This window comes from Ciconia boyciana, chromosome 2 (assembly GCF_034638445.1).
Source record: "Ciconia boyciana chromosome 2, ASM3463844v1, whole genome shotgun sequence".
NCBI lineage: Eukaryota > Metazoa > Chordata > Aves > Ciconiiformes > Ciconiidae > Ciconia > Ciconia boyciana.
The window spans coordinates 4,981,230-4,995,457 of NC_132935.1; the positions used below are offsets into that span (position 1 = coordinate 4,981,230).

At 38.1% G+C, this 14,228-nt stretch overlaps 1 protein-coding gene across 5 annotated transcripts in view; it reads left to right on the top strand.

The window, feature by feature from the left end:
- Positions 1-14,228, top strand: part of TRAPPC9 (trafficking protein particle complex subunit 9) — a 544,235-nt gene that overhangs the window by 64,747 nt on the left and 465,260 nt on the right. For all 5 annotated transcript variants that reach the window (XM_072851835.1, XM_072851836.1, XM_072851837.1 and 2 more), the window contains 2 exons: positions 51-196; positions 7,756-7,841. In XM_072851835.1, coding sequence (XP_072707936.1) covers positions 51-196; positions 7,756-7,841 — 232 coding nt within the window. The remainder of the gene's footprint in view (positions 1-50; positions 197-7,755; positions 7,842-14,228) is intronic.

Consider the following 14,228-nt stretch of genomic DNA (forward strand, 5'->3'; position numbering starts at 1 on the left):
ATCAGTTCATTTTTAACACAACCATCTATAAAAGTATTTGTACTCAACAGATCTGTGAAGCTCTTGAACCTCCCAACCAGTCTCCGACCTCACAAAATGAAAAGTCTGCTTGGTCAGAATGTGTCAACCAAAAGCCCCTTCATATATTCTCCAATTATTGCGCACAGTCGTGGGGAAGAACGAAATAAGAAAATAGGTAAGAATATTTTGCAGTATTTTCCATTGTTTTTTAAATTAGAAAATCTTTCTTGGTCAAGGAAAGCAAACCTGAACATTACTTTCTTGTATTTGAAATAATCAGCTTTTTAGCCTGAAGTTCTGAAGGAGCAGAGCTTTGTTCTCTGTGGGAGTTTCAAATTCAAGAGAGGAATAAAGTCTCATAGATGATAAAACTGATTTTCAGAGGAGATAAACTAGTTTTATTTCCTTCTCAAACAAAAGAGAAATCAAGGAAAACTTAGTTCTGACACGTTCTGTTCAGCAGCACTGAGCTTAGCCAGTTATCACGTGTGGTGCCCTGAGCTAGATGCACTGTTGGGGTTTCCCCTTTTCTAATAAGGGTATCATCATGAACATGAAGAAAATAGGATGAATCAGCTGCAGTTTCTTGGACAAAAGATGCAAATCCCTAGGAAACTGGACTGTGGTAGTTCATCACCCATAGACATTTTTTTTTAGTTTATTTTTGGTTAATAGTGTTAGACCATTGGGATTTTAAAATTGGTTTTCAGTTTATCTCTTTCAGGAGAAGAAAAATGCATCTCGTTGATCCTATAATGATTTAACTTAAACTCAGAATGATTAACTGTCTGATCAGTCAGTTTTTCTTAAAGACAGTTCAGCACAAATCAGAAAAGCCTTATAAACAATGTTTAGAATACTGCAGTCATTTTCTGCTAGAGGATTATTTCATTTATTGTAAAGCTCTTTAGTGCAGTAATTGTGCCATTGGAAATAGATTACAAAGCTTTTTTCAAATCCTGGATTAAGTTACAAATATTGGTAGTCCTTTTTGTTGCTTTTGTGCATATCACATGGATGATAATTTTTAACATAAGCATTAGTGTCAGCACAAAAAGGACTTGTGTGACTATGGAATAGAACCGATTGCAAAAACTTGAATACACAAATTTTCAGAATGGTGTTTATCTTAATTTGGCTCCTTATGTTACTGTTTTTAGTACTGTGTAATCACAAAAAAAAAAAAAGTAGAAAAACAGTACTTTGAAATGTCATCAAGGTTTGTTAGATTTTCTGTATCATGCTTTGAATTGTAGAATACTAAACACTTAGCAGGTCATCGTTAGTAGTGGCTCCAACTAATTCTTCAAATAGGTAGTTCAGGAACAAGTTAGGGCAGAAATTTTTGAGTAGGACAAGCATGTGCGCTCCTCAGCACCTGAACTTCATTTTCTGTCCCCTGCTCCCTGCCCCTTTCAAGCATGAATGCGTATGAGAGAGATGGGGAATGCTTTCCACATCCCATATTCTCAGTTTCTCGTTAGTGGTAGTTTATTTGTATTGTAGTGTATTGCGTTGCTCTCTGGGACTCCTTCCTTGTCTCTCTCCTTTTTTACTGCTCCGACAGTCTTCTTTCATCCACTTTTAAAGTTAATTTTCTCCAGCAGTGTAGCAACCAGTTGGCTTGTTCACCTGGATTGTGCCTGGCCTGCAGAGCCAGTACTCGGAGGACATCTCTGTATCGTTTCTCCATCTAACATGCGGGGCCGCAGGCTTTTTCCACACAATTTTCTAGGTTAGACGTTGGACTTAATCTGCCTGTGCCGTGGACCCGATTGTGGTTAAGATGATATCCCTCACCTTGAGAAGAACATCCACATAGTCTAATTTTTTTTATGATGATGTGTCTTTTCAATAAATAGTTGAAACATGAGGAATTAGGAGATATGCAGAGGTATGAATTATTATCTGGCAGGTTGGATAGACATGGCTTAGTGCTACTTTGCTGCAGTACTACTTTGATTTCAAAAGATAAAGGATAAGAAATTAAAAAAAAGGATAAGAAATAAGAATTAAGTAAAGGATAAGAAATTAAAAAAATGTAGATGTGTGGGAACATCTTAAAGTGCTTTCTTGTTAAAGAAATATTTCTTTGGAAAATAGCTTATATTATTTCTCTTAATAATTTGTTTAGAAATTGATCACAATTAAATTTTCAACATTTAATCTCTTAGGTATACCTTTTCATGTTTTTTTCGTTTAAATAAAACCTTATCGCTAATCTTGTCAAACAGTTGTATTATGCAGTATTCTTGTTCCTTGATGGATAACAAAAGGAACCTGCATTTTTTGAAGCAGGTCGAGTTAGGATTTGTTTATGTGCTGTGTGTACCATAGGAGTTTTATATTATACAGGGCAGTTTCTCCTTTTAGGTTTTTATTTAGCCTAAGGAGAAGTCTGAACTGCTTGTGATCCTGTAAAGCATTTGTCTTTTGAAGTATATACGCAGTGCGTTCACTTTCAAAAGTGTCTAATGTTTCAAAGTTTTGCAAACAAAAGAATATACAAAATAAAATCAGATAATTCCTTTGAAAGAAGCTGAGAAAATTAATAAACTTTGAAACTAACGAGAATATTTCAATGACATATATTTAACTTTAATGAAAACAATGACAATAACAAATGAACTGTGTTTTTCTTACATGGAAATATGTAAGCCATATTTTGGTTAAATTATTGTTACAGCAAAGGAAATCAAGTACTGCTGACAAACCAAAGGGAAACAAAACCCTTTAGAAAGTCTTGATGAAATGTTTTCAGCTTTCAGCTTGATAAGCTTTTCTGATTGGAAACAATAAATGGGATAATTACATTCTGGTTAAATTGCTTTAATAGTACACTAGTCATAAGAAATAAATGTACTGATTTTTGACATAAAGTGTTCTTTTGTTTTAAAGTGCTGATAATAGTCTAAAGCAACAAGAATGTATAATAGAGTTCCATTAGCAAATCTGGCAACTAATGTCATACCTAGATTAGATGATATAAGTATAGCTCTTTACCTAGGACCATATAACCTGATTTTACCTTTCCTTTCAAAAGCTTTTTCTCCAAGGAAGCAATTCCATAGCATTGCCCTGGTGTCTTTTACATGGGGTAGCGAGATCTTCTGGAAAGGAAACCAGAGGCAGCTAGTGAGATCTCGAGAAGTGGGACTGTCTTTTTGGTGGTGGTAGGGACTAATCATGTTTTCCTGTAGGAATGAGAAAACTATATATATATATATATACACACACACACACACATACTCCCCCCCAAATAAGAACAGCCCAGGTTGGAAGGGACCTCAGAAGATCCTCTGGTGCAACCTTTTGTGGGAAAGGGAGTCTAGATAGATCATCCAGCACCTTGTCCAGTAGCATCTTGAAAACCTCCAGCACTGCGGACTCCACCATGTCCCTGCGGAGGTTGTTCCAGTGAATGATTGTTCTCACTGTAAAAAATTTCTTTCTGACATTGCGATGAAACCTCTCCCAGTGCAACTTGTACCCATTGCCCCTTGCCTTCTCCATGTGGCTCCTTGTGAAAAGACAGCCTCCATCCTCTTTGTAGCTGCCCTTTAAGTACTGGAATACTGTGAGGAGATCCCCCTGAGCCATCTCTTCTCCAGGGAGAAGAGACCTAACTGCTTTAGTCTTTCCTTCCTGATCAGGCAGGTTCTCCAGCCCTTCAGCCACCTTCATGGCACTCCTTTGGATCCTCTCCAGTCTGCCTGTGTCTTTCATGAACTGTGGGGACCAGAACTGGACACAGTACTCCAGGTGCAGCCTGACAAGGGCTGAGTAGAGTGGGATGACCCCATCTCTGTCTCTGCTAGCAATGCCCCTGCGGATGCAGCCCAGGATCCAATTTGCCTTTGGTGCTGCAGCAGTGCACTGCTGACTCCTGTTTGGCTTGTTGCCTGACAGGACCCCCAGGCCCCTTTCAGCGAAGTTGCTCCCCAGCCATACGCAGATCCTAGCCTGCACTGGCCTCTTTGCTTATGTCATCCCAGGTGCAGGACCTTGCACTTGTCACAACTTTGGACACTACCCAAGTTTGTTAGTTTAAAGCAAGATTGGCAAGTCAGCCAATCTGCTAGTGAAGATTCTCCTGCCTCTTCTAGGAAGGAGGATCCTATCTCTCCCCAATAAGCTGTATTCATTAAAGGACTTCCCATGGTCATAGAAACCAAAGCCCTAGTGGCAACACCAGCCACTAAGCCATGTATTGATCTGCATGATGCGTTGACTTTTGCCTGCACCCCTATCTCTGACTGGCAAACAGAGAAAAAAAATCACTTGGACACCTGTACCCTTTACTTGCACCTCCAAGTCTCTGAAGTCCTGCTTGATCTTGCCCAGGTTTTGCTTTAACATGTCATTGGTGCCCACATGGAAAAGAAGTAGGGGACAGTAGTCTGTGCTTTTAACCAGCTGTAGCAGTCATCTCTTTGTGACGTCCCGAATCTTGGCTGCTGGCAAGCAGCAAACTTCCCTTGACTGTATAGCAGGCTGGCAGATGGGTGCCTCGGTGCCTTGCAGCAGAGTCACCCACTACTAGCACTCACCATGGCCTTTTGCAGCTTTTACTATGTGCTGCTGGTGTGCTTCTCCATGTGAATCTTGCTTACTGGTTTTTGTCCTCTGCCAAGGCTTCATCTGTTGCTAGTTGGTAAATATAAGGACAGGGAGTGAAGTGATACCCTGTTCCTATAGGTCATAAGAGACCATGGCACCTCCTTCTCTAAGGTGCTGTCAGTTCGCTGTTGAAGCTTTGTCCAGTAGTCTCTGGAGGTCAGTGCCACAGGGCCCTGGTATTTTTTCTTGCTAAGGCTCAAATAACACTCACTCTTGTTCATCCTCCCTAATAAAGCACAGATGCTAACTTCTTCCTGCAGCTCCTCCACCCACTGCCTGAGTGACCCCACCAGAGCACACCTTGCACAGGTGGAGCTTCCACCCTCCTCCACCCAGGAGGCAGGGGTGCAGTCTTTGCAGCCCTCCACCTGTCCAGCAGCTGCTCTGATAGCAAGCTCTGTCTGGGTGGCTGCCTCCACTCATCCCAGGCTTGCCTGGCAAGGCAGCAGATTCCTGTGTGCTGCAGAGCACAGCCCTTGCCTGATCTCTACCACCATGCTTCTGACATGCTTCAAAGCACAGCCTAATCAGCCCTTCTAAATCCCTGCAGACCTCAAGCTGCCGGGTAGGCTTGCACAGCCACCAGCTAGCTGGGGTGACTGTCGGGGCAGCAGTCTAAACCTCAGGATAAGCAGAGCAAGCAGCGGCAGAGTGCGCAGGCCTTCCCGCGCAAACTGCTGACCCCGCTCCCCTCAGTCGCCGCTCACTGCGCACCCTGGGAACTGCCCGCGCTGCTCCCCTCGAGCATCGCTCCCTGTTTGCACGCCCTGTTCGCGGCGCTGCAGGTGACTGGCGCTCCGCAGGGGCCGGTTATATGCGGCTTCCCGCGCTTTGACCTAGCCGCGGGGACAGCCAGCACCGCCGAGCTCTCCCCCGCTGCTCTCCTCTTGATGAGACCTGCCGCCTTGCCGGCTGGTCCCCTCCCCACACACAGACCAAGGGTGTGGTGGGCCCGGAAACCCCCTCAGACACCTCGCCCGCATCTCGCAAGTCTCGCGCTCCTCTCAGCACGGCGCTGCTGCCGCTGGTGCTGCTGCCGCTGGTGCTGCTGCCGCTGGTGCTGCTGCCGCTGGTGCTGGCTAGCGTCGGCTTCCCGCGGTTTCAGTATTATTGTAAGGAGATAGTTCAGGCAGCATTCTGCACTGAGGGAGGGATCATATCTGTAAAAATTAAGAAATGAGCCTAGAATCCTTTCTTTTTGGAAAGAAAGAAAGACAGATTAAAGCATCAGACAAATTAATGGTTTGCGTTTGTTTAGAGTAATACTTAGATGAAATCAAGAGTTTCCAACATATTTTTCTGGTCACTGACTTTTTCCAGAATCACTTTTTACATTGGTTGCACTGAAAGCATTTTCAGAAAAGACATTCCAATCTTGTGGTAGTTCTTATAATGTGGAAATTGCTATAATTTACAACGCCTGAAGTACCTACTTCGGCTACTACAAGTGCCTACGTTGATATAGTTAACCGTAACGGGGCTTCAGTGCTTAAATACCTTTGAAGCTCTGTACAATACGTCTTCGGAGGAGTAGCTAATTCTTTTGGGGACTGCAGAATGCAGAAGACATTGTGGACACTACTAAGCAATTAAATAAACAGAAATTTACGGAACATCTCATACAATTGTGCTTTTGAATGTTTTGTTTTAAACAACAGTTTTGCTTTTCAGGTTTCATAGTAATATAACCTGTTAATATCTCTGAATGTATGTTTTTAATTTCCACTAGCATTAATTGGAGTTAAACATTTGCATTAAGTACATCTCCCTTGAGCTCTCTAATATTGCTTGCAAAATGTAATCAGATAGTAAATGATTGTGAATGTACAATTAGAGTACAGATGGTTTCAACTATGAATTACAGTCTTAATATTAATAAACCTGGTTTTTAACCAGACACTTTCTAATATCCTAGTAAAAAAGTGTTAGTAATGTATGTTAAAATTGAGTAAACTAGTAAAAGTTAATCCATGTATGTTATAGATTAGCTTATAGTCATGATTTATTTAAAAAATACAGTTAAACCACTTTTTGTTTATTTGGACTGCAGGTCCTCAGCTTGTATGAAGAATCTTGTCACATTCAGTTTTAAGTCTGAACATCAGGTGCATGTGGTTAATTGTGAGAAATTTGGAAGGTAGACAGGATCTTGTGGGCTGAAAAGATTATGAAGTGCTGATGTAAAATAAGCTTTCTGCACTGAACAGTTCCTCAGAAGTTGCATCTCTGCTGCTGACCTCACTTCCATAAACTTCTCATCTCCTTAAATTAAAAAAAACCAAAACAACAAATTTTAAACTTGGCAGGCCAAAGTGTCTTTAAAGTTGAACCTCTGTCACTTGTAGTGAGATAGAAACTGAAAGTACAGCTTATTACCTGACCTATTTTTGTTCATTGTCTTTCCTAAGTATTTTCACAAGTTACTAAATAATTTGCGTTATTGCTTAAGTCTCTGTTTTTGTGAACCTCAGAAAAATCTGTATCTGTAGATCCTAGTGTCATCTTCCCCTCCCACAGCATCTCCCAAACTACTTACTGTTTCCCAAAGAAAATTAGTGGGAGGAAACTAAGGTGGCATCTTGCTGGTGAGCAGTTGTTCCCTTCTTAATTTAGATTGATCTTTTATTTACTCCGTATCATCAGCTGTGTCTATATGAAGATTTGTTTCCATTATTTTTAATTTCCTTCTTCCTGTTGTGCTCATTCCTTATCTGGTTGCTTTTTATCTGAGTCTTAATTATCGAAGGTGATGTGTACTCTGTACCTAACTCCAAGTATATAAGCCTTTAAGTGTTGAACATTAAGTATGTGTTTAAGTACTGTTTTGAATGGATGCCCGAGTTAATTTTGCCAATGTAATGTTGGCACACTGGGTCTTTGGAGCACTGTTACTGTATTAATGAATGCTTCCGGTCCTTTAACCCATTGCTTTGCCTGTGATTTATAGCTTGTGTCCCACAATGCACTTGAATAGGACTTGGCCTGTGAAGATTATAGAGATGTTAATTTAGAACATAAAGATAATATAGCAATCTGACAGCTCAGCTGATGCTACTTTTTTAAAACACTATGATTAGGTAATTCTTGCATTAATTCTGTAATAATTTCATGTAGATTTCCAGTGGGTCCAGGGAGACGTATGTGAAGTTCAGTTGATGGTGTACAACCCTATGCCTTTTGAGCTCCGAGTAGAAAACATGGTATGTATCTTCCTAAATCTCCCCTTCATATTATTTTTTCTGAAACATTTCTCAGTTGAACTTTCAAATATGGTTTTCTATAAATCAAATAGTTAAAAAAATCGTTTAAGCCAGTATAACCTCAGTTTAACAGTGCAGTACTGTCAGTTTTCTCATATTGGTTGGTAATGAGGTATTGAAATGAAAATCTCTGCCACTCAGTGTTTAAATGCTTTACTGTTACTGACCCGTAAATAAATTCTGTACCTTTCTGCATTGACTAGAACTCATGCTACATAATTTACATATACTGGTTTTCAAGTAGTAATTATATCCCGAAACCTAATAATTAGTGTATACTTACTACTGTAATTTAAAAATCTGCATTCATCCTAGCTTTTCAAATTCCCATTTTGACCACATTTTAAAAAATCTGAGGAATTAAAATAGTTAGTTCTGAGAAGCTTTGTTTTTTAATAGAAGCTCCAGGTCATGGATTTGCTGTTCCCAAGGATATACGTTATTTGAAAACACCGTAAGCTAAAATGATCAGGAGGGAGGAAAAAAAGTCTAAAATCCCAGAGAACATGTAAGGTTAGAAGGATCAAGCCCAAGCCATCTACTACTTCAGTCGGCTGTATGGTATTAATTTTGTGGACTGCTTGCAGTGTATCCTGAAACACAGTAAATTGTTTTTTTTCCCTCTCTTTATGCTAACTATCAGGTTTTCTTTTCAATTGTTATCCATTTAAAGGTTAAAAGTCCTCTAACTACCAAACCAACTTAATCTCCACTCAGTCCTAATCCAGTGTTGTCTTTTATGTTAAATATTTTTACCTTTAATATTGCATTAAAAAATAAATCCCATCTCTTAGAGCCCATTGTTCTGTTAGGCTAAGTGAATCAACGTATGTTTATTTGCACAGGATTTTTGTTTGAGTTTTTATTGATAGGTCTACTGCAGTGGCTAGTCAAACAATTTGACCTAAATTACTGATAATATGCCACACATAATAAAGTGTTTTTCCATGGAAAACGAACATGCCCAAAGATTGTGCTTATAGCTTAATAAAAGTTATTCTTGGAAGCTAACACAGTGGTTTCTTCAGCAGTATTTTATCTAACCCTCACAGAAGTATTCCAAATTGTTAGGAATGAATAGCAAAAGTAATAGTAAAGCTGCACATGAGAAAGGAGTCTATATAGGAATTAATTTATTTAAGAACATTTTGATTTATAGTCTAATTTGTATTGTGTAAGTAATGATGTAATTATATATTTAAAAAACTAGGTTTGGATAATTTAATTTCTTAATGAGGAAATTTCTTGTGAGTGCTTACATACGCTTAAGAACTCAGAATACAGTTATTTGCGTAGATGTGAGCTCCATCCATTCCCTGAGCAAATTAATTGTAATAGCGTGGATACTTCTTTTTACTGTTAGTGTGATAAAGTTCTATCTTTGAATTAATACTGAATTTCAGTTTCATTGATAAGCATAAGAGGAAGCAGGCATGCAAACTAGATACAAATAATTGAAGTGATTAACGTAATTCTTTAGTCAGTACTCCATAAATAGAGTGCTTTGAGAAATTCTGCTGTGCACTAATGTCATCTCATTGGTAGAAATTAGTTGATTTTGCTTGATTTGTCTGTGCTATCAAGACTGTAGCCAGCAAGTTGAGGAAAGTAATTATTGCCCTCAATTTGGCATTTGAGAGACAATGTCTTTAGAACCAAGGCCAGTTTTGAGCTCCCCGTACAATAGAAATATTGACATACTGGTATCAGTCCAGCAGTATTACCAAGATGATCGGCAGGCTGGAGCATATGACAGATGAGGACGGGTTCAAAGAGCTGCATCTGTTCAGTTTCTAGAAGAGAAGAATACTGGGGTAATTCCTATTGCTTTCCTCAATCCCAGAATGGGAAGGTGCTGTGAAAACAGAGCCAGACTCTTCCCAGAGGTGCCCAGCGTAAGGGTGAGAGCCAGCGAACACGTTGCAGCAATGGAAAACTTTCCTAATAAAAAATTCCTTTCTTCCAATCATGAGGGTGATCATACACTGGAACTGGTTGCCCAGAGAGAATGTGGGATCTCCATCTTTAGAAATCTTCAAAACTTGAGCTTATAGAACAGTGAAAAATCTAAACTACCATCAAAGCTGGCCCTGTTTTGAGCAGTGGACTGAGCAAGAGGACCTCTAGCATTTCCTTCCAGCCTAAATTGTTCTGATTTTCCAGTCTCATCTGTGAGCTTTCTAGAATGTGGGAATAGTTATTACTTTATGACAAGAATAAACTCCTTTGTTTTTATTTTAATAATTCAAAGCATTGTTTAATATTTTAAAATGTTTTGGTTTATTATGTCCCCATGCCCCCTTGTTGTCTGATTTCTCATCATGTATCACATTCTTTCATATTATTTAATCTCATAGAATCATTTTCATAGCAAGTGCATCCTTTGCTGTCATTTAGTGGCAGTTTCAGCTTTTGTCCCACAACTTTTTTCCTTCTGTCTGACTCAGCACCTTACCTTTGCAGTATGACTACTTGTTCAAGTTTGTTTCCAGTCACTGACAGTTCTTCTTTGAGTTCTTCATTGCTTAATTTCCTTTGTTCTTTACCCTTTTTGTGGTTCACCATTCATCAGTATGTAACTGTCCTGAAATCTATAGTCTTACTCCTTTTTTCTAATTTTCCCTTTCCCTCATCTTTCAGTTTATGATTTGTTGTTCTGTTAGCATATTCGTTTCATGTTAAAAGAATGCTCAAGCATCAATCCAACCTTTTAGCATGATACTTTTCCTAATGTGTCTTCCTATTTGTTACGGCTGAAAGTTGTGATGGTAAACAACTTAGTATCGAGCACAAGTCGTTAAGGAGAATGATTCCTCATTGAAAGGCTTCTCTAGCTTTTTTCATTATTTGAAGTATTCATGCTAAGTACATGTAGTTTAACTGAGGTATGCTTAAGTAAAAGAAATGGAATTTTTAGACTTGACATGAGACTGCGGAGACAAGACTTTGATCAGTGTTGCTCAGATGATAAGCCCTGTACTGTCTGAAAAGTTGATTTTTTTGTTGTTTTCCTGTATTGTTCTCAAAGCTCTTTGCCCATCTTTGTTGTTCTTGGTGTTTATTCCATGTCATGCATATTCATGATTTGGGGCTCTATTTAGATACCTATTCTTCATGCGTGTCCCATTTCTGTATTAGTTTTCTGTCTTTTTCTATTTCATGTTTTTGTTTTGTCCATATAGATAGAAGGCTGATCCATTGAAAGGTGCAATAGTGTTTGTAAAATGACAAATGAAGATGTTTAATCATGGAATGTGGAGGTGATTAGGTCCAACAACTGTGTATTTTAGGCAATAAAGTGAAGTAGGAGAGATCGTAGGGGTGATCAGACAAAGTGCTTTAATAAAACTTAGCAGGTACCTTAAATCAAGAGAGTGAGAGAGAGACAAAAATGAGCCTAACTAGCTTTGGCTGCAAAGGATTAGACAGAATATTTTTGCTATCCTGGTGGTGGAGCCCAAGTAAACAGGAGATGTGATGTTCAGCTGTAAATAAGTGTATATACCACTTTACTTTTTTCCCAGGAATATTGATTTCTGTGTAGACTTGTTCAGGTGTGTGAATGATAGCTTCTATTTCTTTTGCAGTTACTAAGCCTTTTTTCTGTCCAGGAAAAAATGACCTTCAAAAAACCCCCAAAATTCTGGGATAACTCTGATGGATTTATTTTGTGTCTTGGGACAAATGTTTAAAGCAGTAAATCATGTACAGTCTACTGTGATCTACTATTAAAATAAAATGCATGTGAAGATGCACTGCAAAATGTGTTAAGTCCTCTAAGATTTTGACTACTTTTTCCTCTTTATTTCTCAAGTTTCATATTAAAGGAAAAAAAAACAACCCTAAGAAATTTTGAGGCAATATTATTTGAGTGAAAGCATTTTTTCTGCACTTACTGTAGAAAATATAGCTGTGGTTCTAAGAAGGCTACAATATATACAGAACAGTGTAAAGTGTATTGAGTAATATTGAGAAACTAAAAAAATACTACCCCAAAACACGGGGGTAATGTAGTTTATAGTACAAAAAGCTCATTATTCAAAAAGAAAGTTTTTGTTCTATAGTTCTCCTGTTTGGAGCGTGTATTTATTTGAAGACAATTTAAGTGTGGTATTTTGATTAATGATGGTATAAGCATGGCTGTTACCTTTTTTTTTTTTTTTTGGTAAACTTCAAAACTATACTATTAACCAAGAGCTCTATGTTGATATTTAAAAATACCATCTCAAATTTTGATAAATCTTTATGTATAATCAGTCCCATAACTTAGCTTACAATCTTTTAAATTGTTTCCATGAACTGCTCTTTAATGAGTTCATATCTTTGTCCTGTTTCTGCCATCTTGAGAGACTTTTTTACTGATAGACGACATTGAATTGAAGCTATATTGGGCAAGAATGCACACAAAAAAGGTGAGGGGGAAGAAGGATAAAAATGGTCGTGTTCGGTGTTTTCTAGGTCTGCCTAAAATAATCTTATTAGAAAGAGTAGGGAAAATTTCCTTTTAAATAAATATTTGACAGTTTTTGTGTAAAGTATTTGACAACATTGTATAAAGTTATGTTCAGCGTGAAAACTAACTTTGATGGCAGTGTAACTTTAAAAAAAGAATTATTGGATTTCAGGATTAGTAAGTAAAGCCTAAAAAAAGCAGTTAACATCCTCATGTTGTTTTAACAGCATCCTCAAATGCTACCATTTACATACAAGTTATTTTGTTTCTCTAAAACTAAATCGCGGTTTGAAGTGATTGAAAGACATGCTGTGATAGTAGCATGCATATATTCACTCTAAGACAATTTAAATTGTTTTATAAGAATACAAGGAAATGTAAAATTGTAGAGGTTTTTTGTGTGATTCATATATTCCCTGGAGGAAACCTTGTATACGAGTAAACTTTTCCTATAACGTCAGAAAGAGCAATGATAACTAAATAGTATTACTTGAAATAAGGTATAAGACTCAAGGGGAAAGAAATCTAACACTTATTTCCCTTTTTTTTTGTGTGTGTGTGTCTGATATGTTTAGCTAAAGGATATGACAGTACTTCAGCCTTGATTTCATTGTCACTGTTAATCTAAAAAATTTTTAGGCACCAGAGGGCAATGTTGGGCAAATATTGCTGAATTCTGCTATCCAGCAAATAGCAATATTGCAAATGTCTTTCAGACATTCTAGATATGTCATTGTCTTTTCAAACTTATTTGTGTGGGTTAAGTTTTAACAGTAAGTATCTTGATTTCAGTTTATGTCTGAAACTCTGAAGCCTTGTTGAGGTTTATATTGTTTTTTTTCCATTTTGATGAGTTTTTATGTTTTCTTAATATCTTTACTTTAAAAACTGGGAAGTTTTACTGAATAGTAAAACTCTCATAATGAGAGAAATGAATGCTGTATTCTTCCTTGTGTGATAATACACTTGAGGCTCTTTTATTTCTAGTCCAGGCATAGTATGTGCTTAGTGCAGGTGTTTTGGCATTTCCATTGCATTTGTTCTCTAGAAAAGCTCTTCATTTTCATGGTTTTTGTTGTTAAGGAATAGACTGAGAATGCATTCTTAGTGCATTATAAGAAAAATACATTGTGCTGAATACTCATTTTGCTTTAGCAGTTATCTGTGATCAACATGCTGTGTTCATGATCAGCATGATCCAAGGGTGTCATTTTGATATAATGTCAGGGGTTAGGGAACAATGTACACTGTGTATAGCAATTTTTTTTTTTTTGCTCTGCTGTTATTAAATCATTTTAATACTAGCAATTTCTCTTACTAATAACTCTTCCTTCTTGTCCATAAGCACATGCATATTTTGGGTGATTGTACTCCAGATGCATTCATGTGCCTTTTTGTCTATTACTGCCTCTATTTATCTTGATTTTTGTCTGGATTTTGTCTGCTGTTAACATACTCAGTTTAAATCCTTTGGTGAGGAAGATGCTTTCTCTGACAGCTGGGTTGTGAGCATTGCTTTTCCTGAGCCTTGACCATTAGCCTTTAAAAATATTACCATTGATTTATTTAATTTTTCTCAGTTCATTTCCCTATTTTTTTCCCCCATGGTTGTGATCTTTAGTTTCTTCAGGGTTATTGGGCACTGGTCCATTCCAGATGTCAATTCCCTGCAACGAGGGAACTCATTGGTGTCACAGATCAAAACTCCCACTGGGCTGTGAGGTTTTGACTGGCAATTTTGGGGTCGTATGGCAGCCTGTGTATGTGCACTCATGACTACTTTAGATGCATTTCTCAGGGCTGTGCTGGTTTATGGTCTCCCTTGAGGTTATTTTTTCCTTTACAGGAACCTAAAAGGCTTTCAGGGAAATGTC